This window comes from Lactuca saligna, chromosome 8 (assembly GCF_052625555.1).
Source record: "Lactuca saligna cultivar CGN05327 chromosome 8, ASM5262555v1, whole genome shotgun sequence".
Classification (NCBI taxonomy): domain Eukaryota; kingdom Viridiplantae; phylum Streptophyta; class Magnoliopsida; order Asterales; family Asteraceae; genus Lactuca; species Lactuca saligna.
Genome location: NC_136424.1, coordinates 113,582,909 through 113,604,762, shown reverse-complemented (window position 1 = coordinate 113,604,762; position 21,854 = coordinate 113,582,909). Strand labels below are relative to the sequence as shown.

Sequence of the window (21,854 nt, the reverse complement as noted above, 5' to 3'; positions counted from 1 at the left end):
TTTGTTTTCTAGTTTTGTTTTTTTAATTCCTTTTTAATTATTATTATTATTATTATTATTATTATAAATTTCGCACAAAATTTAAACATCCGAACGATAATATAAATTCGAACGGCTATATAAATCAGTTTTTGAATATTTTTTTATATTTTAATAATAATATTATTAAAATATAATAATAATAATAATAATAATAAATGAATAAATAAATAATAAATTAAAAAGAATTAATAACAAAAAAAACTAAATATGAAAAAAAAAAAAAAAAAAAAAAAAAAAGAAACTAAAAAGAAAAAAACAACAAAATACAAAAAATCATGGTGGAATTGAAAAAGGAAAGGGTACTTTTAGAAAACCCTTATCGGAATTAAGTCACATAATTTCTCCTTTTTTATACTTTATAATAATCAATTTAAAATAATTATTTATTTGGTTAGAATAAAGAAATTATCAAAGGATATATTTTCAGTGACTTTAACAACAAAAAGTTGGGTTATGGGGTACGGCCCACGACAAGTTCAAAAAGGTTGAGGGCCGGTTCGAAGCCCAATTATTAACATTTGTCTTTTTTTACAATACAAACTAACTTAATATAAAGATTTCAAAAAACCCTAAACGTAATATACGGACCCCACTTCCTTCCTTTTCTTCCCGCCAAAGTCATAAACCCTCCTCTTCCCGTCGGCGAGACACACCACCACCGAAGCACACACAACACCGTCGATCACAGTAGCATTCCTTCCGAAAAAAATTCATTGACTGGTAATTTAGTTTTTAAGATTTTGATTTCGTTCAAGTAAAATAGCTGCGTTGATGAATACGAGAAAATTGAAGTCACTGATATATCAATCTCAACTATCTGCTTTGCTGAAGAGGATTATTATATATTCAACTCAGATTTCCGTTAATATTTTCCACAGAAATCGACGATAGTTACTACGTTTTATGAATGATAATACTTTGATCACTAACATCGAAAAAACTAGAAGTTGAATACCTTTATCTGGTTTCATTGCCAATAGATAATCACTGATTCTGGTTTGGTGCAGATATGGAAGGCGAGAGACGAGTGCTGGTGATAGGCGGAACAGATTCCCCTCTTTCTTCAGCTTCTGTCTTTGAATTCTCCATAGCTTCTCATCCTCACCTCCTCAAGATTGATCCTTCTGCTCTTTCGAAGCTATCTTCGTCTCCACCTTCTGGTCATAAATTTCAGCTATCTCTTCCCGATTTTCTTACCGCTGAGGAAGCCAGAGCTTCCATTCTTGTCTTCTTGTCCAAGCACTTACGTGGTGGATCCGGATCGGGATCCGGTTGTTTCTCCTCATCTTCTGCTTCTCAGATTGCCGATATCCTGAATAATAATACTCAAACCCTAACTCTCGACCTTGATGATGACATTCATATTTCAAAAGCTTGCTTGACAGATATTACTTCTATTGGCATCTCCACTCTCCTGGACTACACCGCTTCCTCATTAACCAAAGTTGCTGATGCTGTTGCTGCCTTGTCTTGTGAGGCCTTGAAGGCTGACACTTGCAGTGTTTTTAATCTGTTCATGGATTCTGGTGATGTACTGTATGACAAAGATAGAGCTGCTGTCGCTAGTGATTTAAAGGTTTTGCTAAATGGATCCAAATTACACAGTGATCTTCAATTTGACCAAGTTAATAAGATTCCCATAATCCATGGGCATTTGAGGTCTCTCTGCAAATCAATCAACACCTCTACTCGGATTGAACTAAATTCTATCCCATTACTAACTGGAGGTGTCAGCGAGTATTTGGTCACACTCTTCTCCCCTCTAGCTTTTGCTCTTCAAGATCTTGGTGAGAGTAGTTTTATCCGACAGAGGCTTTGATGAAAAACAATTCATTCCCTTGTTTGGTTGATATTTTCAACGATAATTGCCCTGATCTTGAAAAGTTGAGAGACTCCATTATGCATTTTGTTGTCCTCAAGATGGATAAAAGATACACCGAATCCTTGCATGAAATCTATGTTTTGTCTCAGTTTGTGAGTAAGATCCTTTGTTGGGAAGCAGCAGTTTCTTTTATATCATTGGAAGGGAATGAGCTTATAAAAGCACAAAAGGATATTGATGGAGGAAATTCGAAATCTGGTAAAAAGGACAAGAGAAAGATGATTATGGGAAAAGGGACAAGTGTTTTGATCCAGTTTATAAAGGATAGATTACTGTATGACATCACTAACAAAATAACTGGTAGTGATGATTCAGATCTGATAAAGAAAGTAGCATACAGTTTCCTCTCTTTATTGAACTTAAAAGACCCTGACTTTGAGCATCTACTACAGAAAGTTAAAGAAATTGTCGACAGCAATGAGAAAAGACGACTTCCCAAGACCCCAAAGGTAATAAGAATCAAGTTATATACAATACATATTACATAGAAACATCTCTCATTTAAATATTTGTTTTTTTACATATCTTTTAAACTTTTTAGGGAACTCGTGATTTTGCAAACGAACACATGGCTGCAAGAGAGAAAACATCCACAACCATTGTCAATGTGTTCAAGAGGCATGGTGCTATGGGTCTTGAGACTCCTTCATTTGAATTAAGAGAAACTCTAACAGAAAAATATGGGGAAGATTCAAAGTTGATGTATCATCTAGATGATCAGGTGACATATCAAATATCATTTATTAGTTAGTGATTATGAATTTATAATAATTTTTTTTTTGTGTGTGTTTGATTTGTTAGGGTGGAGAGCTTTTAACTCTTCGGTATGACCTAACAGTTCCATTTGCTAGATATGTTGCTATGAATGGTCTCACAAAATACAAAGCATATCAAATTGGAAGAGTGGATAGAAGGGATAATCCATCTAAAGTAAGACTCCGTGAATTCTATCAAGGTGATTTTAACATTTCGGGTGATGAATCAATAGAAGCTGATTTTGAAGTTGTTAAAGTCTTGATTGAAGTGTTAAATGAGATCGATATTGGTGATTACATGGTAAGTTTTCTGTAGCGATTATCCATATCCTACATTTTATTGTTGTAACTTTTTTTTTGTTGCAGATAAAGATGAATCATCGAAAGTTATTAGATGGAATGTTGGAAATATGTGGTGTGCCTAATCACAAATTGCGAACCATTTGTTCAAGTATTGACAAATTAGACAAACAATCATTTGAAGAAATTAAAAACGAAATGGTACGCAAAATTAATTTACTCCCCATTTTATATGGGTCAAGGACCATTTAATTCGGACTAATTTTGCCATTTTGGAAAACTACAGGGACCAAATATGTAACTTTCTTTTATTTTTTTGTTGTTTGTTAGATTGAAGAGAAGGGGTTAGATGCCGAGACAGTTGAGAAAATTGGTGCATATGTGGTGCTAAAAGGAGACCCTTTGAAATTACTCTCACAACTCAAAAACGAAGGAAGCGAGTTTCTGAAAAATGATTCAGCAAATGAAGCATTGAAGGATTTGGAGAAGCTGTTTGAATATCTGAAGAAGAGAAAATGCATTGAGAAAGTGGTGTTTGATTTGAGTTTAGCGAGAGGGCTTGATTATTACACAGGAGTTATATTTGAAGCTGTTTTGAAAGAGGGGCCCACAGAAGCTTGTTCGATTGCTGGTGGTGGACGTTTTGACAATCTGATTGGGATGTTTGGTACAAAACACGTGGCAGCAGTTGGTTTTGGTGTTGGAATAGATCGCATCCTCACTATAATGGAGCAACTCCCGAAACATGACAACCAGGTAAAAAAAAAACAAACTTAAAAAGAAGTTACATTTTATGTCCTTGAGGATTTCATATGTTTTCAATTTTGGTCCCAAAAGTATAGTTGTTTTCCTTGTAATGTTGTGTTGTGTAGGAAATCCGGGGGGTTGAAACGGAAATATTGGTGAGCGTATTGGGGGATGACAAGTCATTGGCAATTGAGTTAGTGGACATGTGTTGGGCTGCGAAACTGAAAGCAGACTATATTGTGAGTAAGAGGCTGAGTAAACATTTTGATATTGCTAAACAGTTTCGGATCCCGTGGATGGTGATTGTAGGTCAGCATGAAATCGATAAAGGAATTGTTACTATCGCAAATAAGCAGGCGAACGTATCAAAACAAGTTGTTATGTGCGATTTTGTGGAAGAACTTATCACACTCATCAACACTACCACCTTGTTATAGGTTATTTTAAGATTTGAAAAAAAAAAACAATTACCCTATTATATCATGTCTTAGTATTTTCCACTTATTGGACGTGTTTTCTGATTGAAATTTTCAAATTTTATTGGTATATATCTAGTAAACAATATTATTGGTTGACAATTGATATAACTGTTATTACTGTTTTTTTTTATAAGTTTAATGAAATATATTACATATTTATCATATAATATTGAATCATTATTCATTATCATTAAGTCTTTTTTGTCATTTTACAACTCTCACAATTTATTTTGCAATTCGTAGCTAAATTACCGGTTAATTTCATCAAAGCTAGTCTTTCATACGTAGTCTTAATAATATAAGATATTGACAAATTAGCCAACTTCCAACGAAAAAGAAGATTAAAAAGCTGAAGACCGATAGATTAGGCTAGAGGGAGTGATATCAATTGTTACTTACTTTTATGTTATGTAGACACCACATCATATTTGTCATACTATATAAAAATGTTGCCAATTTAGAAGGGATTGTTTACCACACTTTGTATTTATAGAGTGGAAATTTTAAAAAATAAAAATAAAAAAGTAGCCAAACATAGGTGATCAAAGACTCGGCGGAGATGTGTTGAGTTGTGTTGCCGAGCACTCATTGCCGAGGTTGAGGCACGGTGTGTGTGTCAAGTCTACATAGGATGTGTCGAGCTCCTCGCCACACGACTCCCTGTAGCCTTAGTGGACAAAAAAAGTTGTTTTTCATTTCTTGGTTTTATGATTTTGTATGGCTTTTTTATCAATTTGTATTCAAAATCAATCACAATACAAATATATATTTTATTGGAGAAATTAATTCTTAGAGGTGGCAAAAATTGACACGACACGAAACCCGACACGAACCCGACACGAAATAAATGGGTTTGGGTAAGATATTTCAACCCGTTTAAATAAATGGGTTGACACGACACGACACGAAAATTAAACGGGTAAGGTTAGGGTTGAGAATTTCAACTCGAATATGACTCGAAAATGACCCGTTTATTTATATGCAAGTTTTTTGAATTATTTAAATAAACTAGAAAGATACAAAACCAAAACCATAAGTAAAAGAAAACCTTCGAATTGAGTCGTTTTGTAATGTTGAAATGACTTAGCCGTCTAGATCAAGACTTAATTTCAGTTTTTCCATTCTCTCTCCAAACTACCCAGTCTCTTTCACCACTCTCACATCCTTGCGACCTTTTCATCCGCCTCCCCAACTCCCACTCTTTTAATTTTGTCATCTAAACATGCTATGACTTCATCTATTCTACCTCCAAACTATTAGTTTTTCCTTTCCGCCTACCCAACTCCTACTCTTTTAACATGCTCAATCTTTTAACCTCACATGACACGATATATTTCAAAGTATAGCCCTAACCCGAAACCCGACACGAACTTGACACGAAAATAAACGGGTTGACACGACACGACACGTTAATTAAATGGGTCGGGTTAGGGTCAAGCACTTTCAACCTGTTTAGTGTTTCGACACGACACGACACGATTGCCACCTCTATTAATTCTGCAAAAATATACATAAGAAGCCCGATTATCCAAAACATCGCAATTCGGTTGCAAAGGATATTTCTTTTCCCATCTAAAACTGGATAAAAACCGATCCAAATGGATCGAAGCGAATATTGTTCATTGTTCAGAACCTGAACCGATCGAATAAAATCCAATCTTTGTGCAACTTTACCAGCAAGGGAACAAGATAACAATGAGGACCGGCCTTTTACGGACTAACACCCACCAAAAAAATCAGTTTGTACTAATAAAGGCACAATATAAATATAATAGGGAAAATGTCAATCTAGTCATACAAATTTTCCCGTTTGTTTTAAATAGTCACTTTTTTGTACTCTAGAGTAATGTACTCAATAGTTGTGAGTTTAAAATATCGTTATTGAGGAAATCAACGGGTAAGTTGTGACTTTTGTCCGGTCACCAAAAGCTACTCCCAAGTAGCAAAGTTGGTGCAATGTCAATAAATGAGATTGTCGTGTAATCTATTAAATTCAAATCTATTTAAATTAGAAATACCTCCTTTCTTTTGGTTCCTTTCAAACGAAAACTTTTGTCTTCTATACATTCTTCATGACAGCAACATATATCAAGACCGATCTTCATTTTCAATGAGTGTTCAACAACAAACCATTTTGCTACTTTGATAGTACAAATCATGTTTTCGAGAATGTCAATTCTGCATGTATGGACCTTAAAGAATGGGTTGCTTTTCTTGAAAGATTTACACAAAAGAAGTGTTTGAAGATGTATTATTGTATGCCAGATGCAATATCACAATATCATTGAAGGTTTAAGATTAATTTCTAATGAACTTAAATATGTTGAGTTCGTTAACACTATTTATCAGTGTGAAGTCCAAGTGTCGATGTACATGGACCATTTTGTTACTAATCTACATGTATTGTCTAATGAATCTGTTTGTTACAAGGAATACCATTCAGATGTATCGGATATGTCAGGAGAAATGGAGGATGATCTTGACCTATCCAACTTTATCCCTCCAATGAACAAGAGAAACATGGAAGGAATTACATATGGAGGGGTAACGCGGAAAAATCAAAATGAGGCTGACACAAGTGTTGATTCATTTAATAATTTTGTGGATGATGATTTAGATGTTAATATCCCAAATGTTGATGTTAAAACAAGGTCCAATGAAGGTGTACCATGGAAGAAGCGATTTCATGCACTAGGTATGAGATTTACTAATCCTAAACAACTGAAGCACATGCTTTGCAATTATGATATTGTCAATGGGTATCAATTGTGTTATAAAAAATGGTAGTAAAAGACTCTTGGTTAAGTGTTGTGGTGGTGATTATACCTTTAGACTCTAGGCATCATGGATAAGTGAAGAGCAATCATTCCAAACCAAATCTCTTATTATTGATCATAAATGTGCTAGAAATTTCAAACATTGTTCAATTGTTAAGTATAAATGGATTGGTAGTCATTTCACTAAATAAGTTCTTGAGAAAGATAAATCCAATGTTAGATACTAAGATAAGATGTGAAAAATAAATTTGGAATATAAGTGAGTATGGTTAAGTATAGGAGAGTCAAGCAACATACAGTGTCCCTTATTGAAGGTACCCTGGTAGAACATTATGCAAGTCTATGGTCTTATGATGAGGAGATCAGAAGGTCTAATCAGGCTTAACTCTAAAGTTGTCTATCAACTTTATGCCATAAACGCAGCCACCCTAAAAATCAAAACCACCCACAAGCTTATCTTGAACTTCTTCACAAAAGATAGCTTCTCTCTAACTGCCATGAACTCTTGATTTATCTACTTCCTCATATTTTCGACTTCATTTGTGTCTCCATTGCAAACAGTTCATAGTCGGTTGTAATATCTAGGTCCAACTCGTGGAAACCACTGTATGTAATGATGCTATTGTGGATTGTATTCAAGAATAAAAGACGAAAGAAGAACTTGACTAGGGTTTGATTGTTGTATAAAGGGGACCACGTGACACGGAAGCTAACTTGAGGAAGTGTGCTACAATGTATCTTATGTGGACCTCCACTTCAGCAACGAGTATCCTACATTGGCGTCCACATCATCAAAAAATTTCATATGTGGCCTTGTTATCGATCATAAAAGGTTAAAGAGACTTTTTTAACCAGTAAAATACGACTGCATTTCCCTTAGAGTACAAAAAAAAAGTGACTTTATAAAACAAACAAGAAAATTTTGTAAGACTAAATTGACGTTTTTCTAATATAATATACAAAAGAACAACTGTATTTTCATTATTTTGTAGTTTAACCAATATATTTCATTTTTTTTCAATGGAAGCTTCCAAAGTTTGACAATTTTTAATGTTATAGCAGGCTAGCAGCTAGGGGCCACAATAGAAAATTTTGTTAGCGAAAATTTCTAACACTAAGGTTGTGGTGGTGGGGGCAGTGATTGGGTAATGCTGAAGGTAAGTGGATGATTGCAATAGTTGTGTGTCTGTGAGGGTGAGGCTTGGGAGTGAGTGGGTAAAGGGTGGTGTTGGCGGTGGCAATGATGGGCCTTAGGAGTGGGTGGGTGGTGGCGAGAGAGGTGGCATTAGGAGTGGGTGGGTGGGGGCGAGAGAGGTGGCATGAGAGTTGGTGGGCATGTATATTTTAGAAAAATTTAGACTTAAAAAAATATAGAAAACAATAATTATCGGTTTTTTAAAATTTTGTAAGTTCTTCATAATTTTAGATCACATAAAATTTTCATTTTTTGTGAAAATTTTAGAAAAAGCATAAGCGTTTCCTATTGTGACCCTTCTAACCTTCTTTAACCTAAGGACATAATATATCGGTCGACCCAACAAAACAGACAGAATATAGTGGCTTTTATATGTATTTTCCCTATGCAAAAGGCCCATTTACATGATAAAAATCATCAGTATTTCAATTTCCTAACCAAATATCAAAAAAGAAATCGAGCTGATTTCTTAGTGGACTTGGTTTCTATTACTATCTCATACTTACAAAACCTCATCATCTTGTTGATATATTGACTCATCTTCGATAGGCAACGACGGCGGTGTTCCTGGCGGAATAGCGGCGGCACCATTTTCTCCGGCGCACACACAAAGAGCCTCAGCTTCACGAAGAACACCATCCACCTCGATTTGACCCGACAATTCATTGATGTATTGTAGAAGCGTGTCAAATCCCATTTTCTCCCCCATAATCTTGGCTCGATTCCGTTTCAAGATTGCAATACAGATGTAAAGATGAAGATGCTCACTTGGATAATGAGTCCATAATACCTCCCATAATCTCAATAACTTATCGTATTCAAACTCCCTGAAATTCATTCGATAAATAATTTTTTCATCATTGTAAATTTATATAACTCGACGTTCTAGTTTATTTATTGTTGTAAGGAAAAAGTTTGACTTGCCTTTTGAATTGTATAAGAATCCATCGGAAACAAAAGAAACAATTCAAGCAATCTTTCTGCTTGAAATAACTGTGCAACGGGCTGTCTAACAATTCCACAAGCTGCAATATCCAAGAATTTTAAAAATGTCAGAAATCAAACATAACTGCAAGAAATAGCAATGTACTTCCATTTCTTTACTTATTATAACATTCTACTTATAGCAATGAAAATTGTTTTGTATTATTGATATCATTGCTATAAGGAATTTTTAATGAAAAGATGATGCTATAATAATCAGTTAGATTTTTCAATGTACAACGCTTAAGAAAACACACACACATATAAGGGAAGGGAAAGAGAACCTTTGAGACTGCAAAGAGCTGGGAGTGCATGCCATTCTGGTCACGGTTGAAATTTGGTCCAAGGCGTTCCATAAGAGAAACAAAACACCAAAATGATTCGGATTCATCTTCCATGATGAACAATATTGGTGATAGGAGATCACTCATGCCCTAAACAACATGTAGAATCTATTGCTTTTATTCTTATTTATTAAATAAATTATATAATATAAAAAAATTACATATTTCATATTTTTATCTATCGAGTTGTTCTTTCTGCATCAAATCAAAAAGGATTGAAAGAACCGTCTAAATGACGATTTTAGGGCCCTTGTGTCTAAAAGTCATGTCCACATTAAGTCAAAAAGGAAACAGTAGTACCTAACTGTAACTGACCATGATCATTTCTTACCTGACAATAACCAAGGTCAAAATTGTAAAATGAGTAGGTCACCAGTATGTTGTGCAAAAGATCCACATTAGGGTTTTCATCTCCTTCATAAAACGGATGCGATCTGTCCGTCCTTACCTTGTAAAAAAAATGAAATTTATAATTTATATAATTGATCTTTTATCAAATATTATAAAATAAATATTAGGGTGATTATTCTGTAGTTATAGTGTTATACCACATCCTTTTCGATTAAACTCTTCCTGTCTCTAAATTTTGAAAATCTTTTAGCCTGCTCTGGAGAAATGCTCTGCACAATATAAGTTTTTGAAAAATAAATAAATTATATTTCTTAATTAATTGGGCCTAAAAAAATATAAAACTGAGCACAAACCTGCCATTGGTTTCTGATAATTTCATATTCTGACTTTTTCACAGCCATAAAATGTTGTCTTTCTGTATATGTAGAGTCATATGCAAAATATCCCAATAAGATTGGCCAAATCTGCATCATGTGTCATTAAAAAGTTACGTATTATTTCTTTCTACTATATTGTGCTTCTATTTTTTTTTTCTTATCAAGGCATTGTACTTCAAAAATCAAAATACATACCTGATCATAACTACTTCCAATTTTATTTTTATTTACTTATTAGGACACTGTAATTTGGAAAATATAAAAATAGGGTGGATTTTTCAAAGGATAATCCTGTGAAACAAATGAATAAAAGTATGTTGCTAATTTTTGCATACCTCTTTTCGTAAACTGTGCTCCACTCCACCATAGAATATTCTCTTTTTCAAGGCGTTTAGATCCTCAACTCGGCCTTCAGAATCCAAAAATGTAGCCCACTGCAGAAATATGTGGAATTGAGGAAGGAATGGAATGGTTCATTCCATAGGAATGTAAGAAACCTGTTTGTTCACTCGATGGAATGGAATGGATCAATCCTGAGGGAATGGGATGGAATGAAAAATTGCAATACACCTCATTTTATTAACTGTTATTGGCAAAAAAATGTTTAGAACTTTATATTACTTTATTTAACGAAAAAAAATATCATTTTATTGTAACTTATCTGGTGTTTCACGAGCTTTTATTATTAGATAAACGTTCATCAACAATAATCTATTCGATTCCTACATTTTTCATTCCATTCCATCTAAACAAACAGACTGAAATGTTACCTCTTCATGTCCCAAAGGAGGCTGCCTTGGTTTTCCCCACACCAGTGATGTTTTATCAAGCTGCCAACAGATTGAAAAAAAGCAAACTCAATATTTAATAGTGGTCAAAAATCAAAATTACTAGAATTACAGCTTTTCCATAGAATTAGAATCTATTGGATTGTTTTCCACAATTAGAATTTCATTTTTGACTCAGTTCCAATAAACAACACAAACGAATACCATGATTTAAGGAAAGTGATAGCATGTTTCAATATTATTCTACAATGCCCTTTAACAAAGAGGAAACAATAGGACCCAAATGAATACCATAATTTTACTTGTAATGATGATAATGAGCAATAGTTGACTACATTATATACCATGTATTTAGATCTTTATTGTAGAAACGGATGTTAATGTTACCTCAAAAGGGTCAGAGGGTATAGGAGCTTCAATGGAGGCTATTTCGTGAGGTCTTTCTTGGTTATTCTTCTTGTTTTCATTAGTTCCAATGTCATCAAAGAGGTTTTCACGAAATAATTGAGAGGTTGTTTCTCGTGCAAATCTTGTCACAAGGGAGAATTTTTCCAAAACCTGAATTGAAATATCACGTTTATGCCTACTACCACCATCTTCGAGTCTTTCTTGATTATCACTGAAGGGCGAATCGGTAAATGAAGATGAAGATAAAGCTCTTGGAAGCTCCATTGAAGATAAAATTCTCTGTTTGAGACATTAAATATAAGAAATCCAAGATATACCCTTACATAGATGAAAGTAGAAAAGACTGGCTTCAAACCAAAAATTTCACCTGAAGAGGATCTTGAAAGTTATTTACAAGAAACACGTTTGCATCTTCTGCAGACCTGTGGTGATAATTGACTTAATTAAAATCATATACTAGAAGGGTAATCATGTAAAAAAAATATTTGTTTCATTAAAAATTACAGGTGAGTTATATTGCATAAAATATAAATACAAATACCAACCTGGCAATAAAAACATGATGCTTAACTGTAGCAATAAACTCTCGTAGTCCTCCATTATAGAAGTAAAGGGGAGGAAACGCAAGGCCTGAACAAAGTTCCAATCATGGTAAACTTAACTACTATAATAATATTTACTAACATAGCATAATAATTTTATACATAATTAATATTAATAAAAAAATGGACCAAATATGGTGCAAAAGAATGCATGGGCATACCAGATGACAGAACAACAATAACATATTGCCAGCCAATAGCTGGAGTGTGCCTACGAATTGATCGGATATCAGCAAAAGACACTGCTCTTATGGTATACAAGTTTTTATCTACATAAAGAAACAATTTCATAAGATCATTAATTTGGTAATAGTGGATAAAAATGTAATGAGGTATGTGAATGTGATTAGATGTTCTAACCTCTCTCTGAGAGTCTAGCATTTGAGGTTTGCCCTGTATAAGGTATCCATGACTGTTATGAAACAAAGAACTGAATCTTACAATCATAACAAAATACCCAACAAACATATATCATAAACAAATGAACATTAATTTTACAACAATAGAGCATTACCATAAATAATAAAGAATCTTGCTTAATCAACTTCAAACGCCCGCTAATCCTTACAGTGGCATACTGACTTGGATGAATTGTCACATGATCCTTCATGTATACTGTTTCTGCATTTTCTGGGTCAATGGGATTGTTTTGATTATTAGTATCATTCCCAGACATGATTGAGGAGCCCTGAGATATAAATCAATGTATAGTTAGTTAGTTAGTTACACATATATTACCTAAAACTGGATGTTCAAATTATCATTCAGAATAAAAACCAAAATCAATTTTGCATCTGTAGTTTTTCAATTAGGTCAATCATGTTCATAAAAATAAATGGATAACACTCTGTCTTATATAGCCAGATAACCAACTAGAAATCAAAGATCACCACATTCAGGTTGCACTACTGCAGGCATTACCAAACTTATGCGTTTAATTTGCTAAACTGATGAAAAAGTTCATGGTCGTATTATGTTTTGAAAAACTAAAAGGCAAGCATCAATAGCTTCAAGTTTTATTCGATTGTAAGCAACAAATACAAATGAATGCAAGTCGTCAGAAGCTACATAAATGTAAATAAGGCGCGATAGATTTCAAATTAGATCAACTCTACACCAAAAAGACCCCAAATGCAGAGGTTTTTTTGCTAAAAGTTGAGACACGAACGCGTGGAACAATCATCAAACCAGATTGAACGCTTATGAACTACTATTAAGAATAATGTTCTCGGGAGCCCTAAATTACACATGAACGAAAACTCAACTGCAAACAAACTCCGCCATTATAAGCTTCCAAATTAATTCAATGGAAAATTACAATTACAAGCCGGATTATTCAAACTTAACGATAAAAAAGGGAGTGCAACCAGAGATAAAGAAAAATTCCGGGTAAGTTGTGTATTGCTTACTTGTTGCGACGCGGCAGCGTAATCTGCGTCGTCCGCCAAATCATGAATCTCCGTTTCATCCATCGCCGCCGGTGGTATAGGGAAATACGGGGATTTGTCAGCTGATTTTTTTTTTGGATTTTGGGGATTGAGACAGAGAAAAAAAGGGGAGAATCGAGACCTGTTAACAATTTCAGGACGTTTGGATAGAGAGATTCCGCCTAACTTGCAAATAACGGCAACAATTCCCGAAATTTACAAAAATTGTCCGTGAACTTTCAGTTAAAGTTATCTTTAACCCCTAAACTTAAAGAATCTAATAATGAAGGATTTTTTTCGTTGGTGGGTCAAAGCTTTTTGTCGGAGGGAGGTGTTTTTCGGTAGTTAGAAGTATAGAGGTTGAATCCAATTTTTAGAGAGAGATAGAGATATGTTTGGCCCCTTTTATTGTTTTAATTATTAAATTATTAAAATAGATATTAAAAATAAAAAGGTATAATAGTTTTTTTAATTTTTGGAGGGATTATTTCTACGTACAAACTAGATTAAAGTGACCATGAAACCAAAAAAATCAAGATTAGATTAAACTTCAGAAAAAATATATGCTATAAGGATTATTTTTGCAGTTTTATCTTTTTGAAATAACTAGAATATATATATATATATATATATATATATATATATATATATATATATATATATATATATATACTATCTTATAAAAGAAATCTAACTATTTCTAAAAATAGATTGATTATAATAATAATATTTTTTTAAGACGTCCAAATGATGAAGCTGATAGTACAAGTAATCATTAATAAAATAATATTAAATTTTAACCATATTTTGAATTCAAATATTTATCATCAAATATCCTTATATTTCTCAACAATTTGATATGGTTTCCTCAAATCTCGGATTCATTCAAATTTTGAACCCTTTTAGATATCCTTAAATTTAGCATGTTGATTCAAATATCCCTCCAATCGCATATACCTCTTTGCTCCCCCCTCTACTATAAAGTCCACCGTCCAGGAACAAAAAATGACTTCATTTCCCAAATAACACCATAGTTTGATTATTTTGTCTTCGACGTGTACTTTCTTTTGTAACATAACATTTTTGTAGAGGAAACATATCACTAAAAGAATTTACACGCCCCGCCGCTTTGCGCGGGTGCACTGCTAGTATATATATATATATTAGCAACAGTTTTTTATATGAGGATTTTTTAATATATGCTTTGAAGATAAGTATAAAAACCATTAATTATGAGAAAAATATTATCATATTTAAATATAAAATGTATTAATTATATAGAATATTCTCCATAATTAACATATTTTATATTTTTCAATGAGAAATATTTCATAGAATTAATGTATTTCACATTTAATTATGATAATATTTATTATTTCTCATAATTAATGTTTTTTATGTGTGACTTATTGTGAAAACTAAAAAAACGTGTAAACTTGCGAACTAATAATCAACTCATTATTTTTCAAAACCAAAAAAACATCAATTTTCTCCAAGTTGTGCATCTAAGCCATATCTATATTAAAAAAAAATTGACAAATTTTTTATTTATTTTCAAATTTTGCATGTATGCACAATCAGCAATCATATAGATTGTTGATGAGAAATCAACAGTCCATATGGTTGTTGATTGTGTTCATCAGCAATTCATATGACTGTTGTTCATATGATTCCATATGACTGATAATTGTACTCATCAACAGTTCATATGACTTCTGATTGTGCTCATCAGCAGACATACAAAAAACCCAAAAAAAAAAAAAATCGTCAAAATTTTCTTTTAGCTTGGATATGACTTAGATACACCATTTGGAGAATATTGCCCTATTAGGTTAATTAGCTTGAACTATAAAATTAATGCTAGTTTTTAATTAATAGATTGATAGTGGTTATTGGTGATGTGGTAAGCACGAAACAGTTTACTTTTATCAAGGGTTGCCAAATCATTGATAATCCATTGATAGTGAGTGGAATAGTTGATTGGATGCGCAAAGTAAACTAATGTTTTCAAAGTTGACTTAAAAAAAGCTTATGTGTAACAACTCCAAAATCATGATAAAAAAAATTCTTTTTACAACATTACTTAAAACATAATTATCAAACCATAAATAAAATCAAAACATAAATCAGAGTGTTAATTCCAAAATATATTTTCATTATCAGAGTAAAACATCGCTGGATGACTAATTAATGGTGTATGTCTTGCGATCACCCTAAGCTCTTCCCTCCATTACCGGAAGTACCTGAAACCAAAACTGAAAACCGTAAGCACGAAGCTTAGTGAGTTCCCCCAACCTACCACATACCACACAAACTGCATACTACAAATATTGGGCATCGCCCGCTACAACAAGCCTCGTCTGGCTTCGAGCTCCGCTCGGTGTACAAATCTGTTTCTCTTAGGCCCCGCCTTTCTCTGGGCCCCGCCCGCTAACATATACTAACACATAAACATACCACAACACATAAACTAAACATATACTACTGAATACTGTACTAAGGCCTCGCCTATCTTGGGCCTTGCCCTTGTCCTACTACTAATGAGTCATGGAACCCCGTCCACACTCCTTCTGATAGTGAGATACGTGCACAACCCACACTCACTCCCTTCCTAACTTGGGCCTTGCCCCTGCTCTGCTGCTAATGAGATATGGAACACCATCCATACTCTACTATTGGTGAGATATGGGACCTCGCCTACGCTCACCTCCCTACTAGGCACATACATGTATCACACAGACAACAAGTATAAACTATCATATAAACCATTCATTGGGCACCCGCCCGCTATCATTGGACCTTGGTCCTGAATACTATACTAGCATATTGTGCCTAAGGATAACCCTCGGGTCTTCCTACTCATAACTACATGGGCTGGCATTGTGGCCGTATACCCATCCACACAAATAGAAACTCACCTTGCACTGTTGAAGCTCTGATTGATACTCTTTTAACTGCTATCTGACAACTCCCCAAACGTTACTCCAATAGCTCCTCGAGCTTCAATATCAATATAACATTTAGTAGCAAACTAACCTCCAGAAGTCCAACTAAGTAAACCCTAGTCAAAGTCAAAGTCCTGGTCAAATTCAACCTTCCAGGTTGAGCCTACTCGCCGAGTCAGCCTATTGACTCGCCGAGTTCATGGATTCAGAATCCCCCACAATCGCGACTTGACTCGCCGAGTCACCTCGCGACTCGTCGAGTCCTTCAACTTACGAGTCCTAGTCCTGGTTCTGACCAATCTACCGAGTCACCGCCTTAACTCACTGACTCGACTCGGATCCAGAAGAAGTTAGGGTTTCGACCCGAATCACTGAGTCCAAGAACGGACTCACCGAGTCCACCTTCATCATATTCATTCTGCCAATCTCAATCCATTCCATTGCTTCCCAATCGTAGATCTGGACTCCTAAGGCTAGCATCACACGTAAAGTTGCTAACTTTACGTGCATGCAAAGGGTTATGAAGCTAAAACACCAAATCCAAGCAAAAATAGTGGTCAATGACATAGAATGGAGCCATGTATGGAAAAAGCTAACAACTCTAAGCTTCAAGAACCCAAAAGTACTCAGATCTGAAGTCTTCTTCGTCCTCAAAGGCACAATATTCGGATTGGCCTTGGAAATGGCCTAAAAGTGACAAAATCTAACTAGGAAAGGGGATCTAAATGAGTAACAGCCAAGGTATGAGCTTCATACCTTCAAAAGATTTGAAATATCACACCAACTCTGGATCTACTTCCCCTTCTTGAATCACCAAAGGTTCCTTTCTTCCTTCTAGCTTCAAATCACCCAAAAATGGCAAAGAAGCTTAAGAGCACTTCAATGGAGGCTTAGGGTTTCGAGAGTAAATAAAGGGAGTGATGAGGGTTGGGGTGGAGGCCTGAAATGATGCTTAAATAGGGTACTAAGTCCGAAAATTAGGGTTTCCCAACCCAGACCTAACTCGCCGAGTCAGTCCCTCTGACTCGCCGAGTCGGTCACTTAAATCTCGACGCGGAACCTGCCCCGACTCATCGAGTTCACCCTTAGACTCGACGAGTTGACCCCTTTGACTTAGGGTTTTCCTTTCCTTTATTGGTCTTCCGGATTCCGAGTGTTACAACTCTCCCCTGCTTAAACTAGACTTCGTCCTCGAAGTCTGCTACGACCAGCTGCCATGCAATCTGTTCTCGACACTCCAGTCCGAAGAACACATCTCCTATCGACCATATCCATTGGTCTTCCGCCTGTTTCTTCCACAAAATAATCCCTAAAGACAAGAACCCCGATAACACTCTAATTACCATCAATCTTGAAAACACGACTCTTACCCAACTGATCAACTAACTGCCTCACACAAAAAAAAATCTCTAATCAATACTACCCCCGACTGAAAATCATGCTGTCTCTTATCCGACTTCTGGGCGAACCGAGACCACCCTGGTCCCAGCTAAACTGCCAGTAACTGGGTTATTGGACTCTTACTGGTTACTGAAACCTCAGCTCAATTGCTCAGTCACTCTCAGCGACCCCCATAGAAAACTTCAGCTATCTAAACTGCTCTATCTACTCTGCAACCCTGGCTCTACTAGACTTGGGATCCTCAATCCCCTATCTTGACCACAAGGTCTCTACCAGGTCCTACCTATACTGCCACTCACATACGGGCCTCGCCCACGGGTCTTACCCGACTACATCTTAGAGTGGTTTCCCTCTCTAGTCTCACCTGCCTAGCTACTGGTGATCGGGCTCACCCACGCATCCCACCCAAACCATACTACTGAGCGACCTTATCCCCAGGTCTCACCTATCTAAGGCTACACAGGTCCAAAACCTTCTTGAAACTCCATGACTACTCCCTATCTATCTCTTGTCATGCTAACTAGGATACACGGGCCTCGCCCAACTGTACTATCTAGGAGATACGGCCACTTGCCCACATTCCTCTGACTTAGGAGGAGGTACGGGCCCTCTCCCACACTCCTCTAACTGGCCTCTACTGAAATGCGGCTCTCCTACAGTTCTATTACACTGTCCATACTGTCCCTGCTACTGACTACTAATCCGAAAACATCCCATGTCGATCGTTCATACTCTCTGTGCCTTGACTCACTTGAGTCCTGCTATCAATCCTTCAACCCGGTGTCCCAAACCAGCCATCAACTAACGAATGATACTGTCATCCTGCGATCTTACCACACTTCCCATACTTTCTCTCTCTACTAATGAATGCTACAGCTATCCCGTAGTATTACATCACAGTTATTCTCGCGTTCTGTCGAGAAAATCTCCGTCTTGGTTTCCCAAACCAATCATCTACAAATCACAATTTCATGAACCCCATGTTGGGGAGTTTTCCCAAACTCCTACTCATGTACTTCTCTATCCACACAGCCCCTCAGACTGCTTTCCTTTTCTCTTCAAAGGTCACTAATTCCTCTAGATTTCGCATGCTACCTCTCTTGAATACTCGAAGGGTTCTCCCCTACTTAGATCTGGCTAATCCCTTACCACTCCCTGCTTGAAACGAATTTATAATCCTTCCTATCATCCGATGTGCCGATCAGCTGTCAGACACGTGTACTCCTGTTGGTGCTCCATCTAACTATTACCAAATCCGAACCAATCTTGCCAACTAATAGAGCACCTTCTCAATTCCAATTACACATGTTACAGTGACTGCATCCTAAAAACCTGACCTAAGGGAAACATCTTCGGACTGCTACTCTATCATCCATGGCATGCAGATGGCATATAACTCACTCATAGACAAGCAATATAACACTTCCAAAATATCCACTTACTAACATCAATACAATACCATAACAATATAAGCAAGAATAAAATTTATCAGGAGAGAAAACGATACACACCTAAAACATCCAGTCCTGCTCGCGGCTCCACTATAGATAACTGAAAAGCCCTGCTTCCCACCGTAGGTGCCTCCGCGCGGCCCTGACGGCAGTCGGTGATCCTCAAAGTCGCGAGGGCAGGTGCCATTATATGTCCTGTTGGAGACAAACTCGGACACTGAGCCTTCTTGTAGCCCCTCTGATTGCAATGGAAACATATCAGGTCTGATCCCTAGGTGGTGGTAGCAGTACAATCCCTGCTGAAATAACCAGTTCGGTCGTACTTGAAGCAGCCAGAATCACCACCACTACCACTCCTGCACGCACCCCTATGCGTCCTGCCACACTTTCCACAACGACTGCGGCCCCGAAAATCCTTCGAGCTCCCATCTGGCCCCTTGGGCCTCTTGCCTGAACTTGTGGCTGTCTAAACCTCTTCCGACTTCCTCTTCCTCTCTTTCTCCAAATCAATCTCCCTTTCTCTAGCTCGAGCAATCATATCCTCCAACGTCTTGCAGTCGGACCTACTCACAAACTGTCTGATGTCACTCCTCAGCATCTTGTGATATCGAGCTTTCTTCATCTCCTCGTCCGCCACATACTAGGGGACCAGAAGATCCCTCTCCCTGAACTTGGCAGTGATCTCCGCCACAGTCTTAGTCGTTTGGTGAAGGTCCTGAAACTCCCGTGCCAACTGTTGCACCTCAATAACTGGTGCAAACTCAGCCCTGAACCTGGTTGAGAAATCACTACAATTGTGACTCTAGAAGCTCCAAGACAAACAAGATCAACAAGGAACTCAAAGGTATGATTCTAGATCTGTTTCATCATTGTTATTTAACCTAATTAGCTATTAGAAGTCTTGGATTCAAAGCATGTTTATTAGAAATCCTAGATCCAAGCAATAGGGTTTTGCATGCGCACATAGGAAAGTTCTTATGGATAAAACCCAACAGTGGTATCAGAGCCTAGATTGGTTTTCTTTAAATTGTTGCTTGAATAACTGAAGCAAACCTGCAAAATTCGATTTTTTGGGTTTTGAGTCACTGACTCGTCGAGTTCCAAGGTGGACTTGTCGAGTAGGCCTGACTCGGCGAGTCCCCTTGTGCACTCGGCGAGTCTAGGCGTCAGGAATGACCAGATTCGGGATTTCTTTGTGTTTATCTTATCCAAACTTTCCATAAACTAATTAGATCAATATAAATCCGATTTTTTGATAAATATAAGTGTTATCTTGATCTAGTTAAAGGTAATTATCAACTAATTAAATATTTAATTTCCTTATATGATAATTAATTAATTATTTTGATAATTTTGGTAATTATCTTCAAAGAAATCAAAGATAAATCAAATAAAGATAATTAAGATATTAATTGTTAATTGAAATTATTTGTTATTTGATCCTCCATGTTTTTAAATGTTTAAAAACCTACCCTAAGGTTTTGAAATTTATATTTGTGATTAAAAGTTTTAATTTAGACAACTTAAATTTCAATCCCTAGATTTTAAAAGGTTTAAAATACAACCCTATACTAATATGATATTAATAGTATAATATATATATGTATAACTAAATGCTAGTCTTACCGCTAGTAGGCCTCATTCACGAAGCCGATCTATAAGGTGGTTATAAGGTTGCGGCCTATAAAATGGCGCTTAATGGGTGTACACTCACACCCACCGCTTGCTTGATTGGTGGAGGGTCGTTAGCCGAACGGGTAGGATAGGGCAAGCCTCATCCTCTCATTAAAAGTATAATAAGAAATACGAAGTAACTAAATTTTTTTTAAATTTCCCAATCTTAGTTACTTTAGGAAAAGTGAATTGATGCAATCCCATGAAATTACACTTTGCACCTTGCTAAGATGTTAGTGGAGCGTGTGTGGTTTACCGGCACACTAATTGGTTCTAAGCGAAGGTGGCAAAGGGTGATTCATTGTTCATCATAGTTCGATGAAGCGTGTGTGGTTTACCGGCACATCGAATAGGTGATCGTTGCAATGAAGGCACCATGTGAATTTGCATGGTAATTCACACCCGCTTTGTGATCCTCGGCATCCCAGTCACAAACAAGAGGGGCATATCGAGATTTAAACATGCCATTGAATAGTTCAATGAATCTCATCCGAACCTAGGAATTCTCGAAAACACTTAGGACTAATAGTTTAAGTTTTGTGATGGAGAATTAGTGAATCGTCATTCACTTACCTTCAATTTATTTGCATAATAGATTACGGCATCCCTTTTCTAGTATGTAAATGTTATTGTTGGATCCTAGCCCTAATTTTTCTTATTGGGTGATAATTAGGGATTCTTATTCTAATCAATCTTTGTCCTTTCTATAGATGTCAAACGCAAACAACGCTGCTGCTAGTTCTTTCACGTTGATGAGCCTTTGCCAAAAGGTCACCTTCGATGGAACGAACTTTGGCGAATGGATAAGATACATTCGCACCATTGCTCGCTATGAGGATAAAGAGTATGTCCTCAATGAGAAGCTCGAGAAAATCAATACCGAAGTTGCTACTCCCGCCGAAATCACCGCTTTTGAAACTCATGA

General features: G+C 36.1%; 1 protein-coding gene and 1 pseudogene across 2 annotated transcripts; one reads left to right on the top strand and one right to left on the bottom strand.

Moving 5' to 3' along the window:
• Window positions 1–638: 638 nt before the first annotated feature.
• Window positions 639–4,230, top strand: LOC145011779 (histidine--tRNA ligase, cytoplasmic-like; annotated as a pseudogene). The gene is made up of 7 exons (XR_013664248.1): window positions 639–762; window positions 1,050–2,373; window positions 2,466–2,645; window positions 2,726–2,980; window positions 3,046–3,180; window positions 3,310–3,735; window positions 3,852–4,230. The product of XR_013664248.1 is annotated as a histidine--tRNA ligase, cytoplasmic-like (transcript).
• A 4,297-nt stretch (window positions 4,231–8,527) lies between these two features.
• On the bottom strand, window positions 8,528–13,632 carry LOC145012084 (uncharacterized). Its single transcript, XM_078970862.1, has 15 exons — window positions 13,441–13,632; window positions 12,546–12,719; window positions 12,392–12,443; window positions 12,193–12,300; window positions 11,975–12,059; window positions 11,797–11,851; window positions 11,409–11,708; window positions 11,004–11,063; window positions 10,569–10,667; window positions 10,210–10,320; window positions 10,054–10,125; window positions 9,837–9,953; window positions 9,446–9,595; window positions 9,098–9,202; window positions 8,528–9,000 (listed from the first exon to the last, which is right to left on the bottom strand). The coding sequence occupies exons 1-15, from the start codon at window positions 13,501–13,503 to the stop codon at window positions 8,680–8,682; spliced, it is 1,872 nt and encodes a 623-aa protein (XP_078826988.1). The 5' UTR covers window positions 13,504–13,632; the 3' UTR covers window positions 8,528–8,679.
• Between the last annotated feature and the right edge of the window lie 8,222 nt (window positions 13,633–21,854).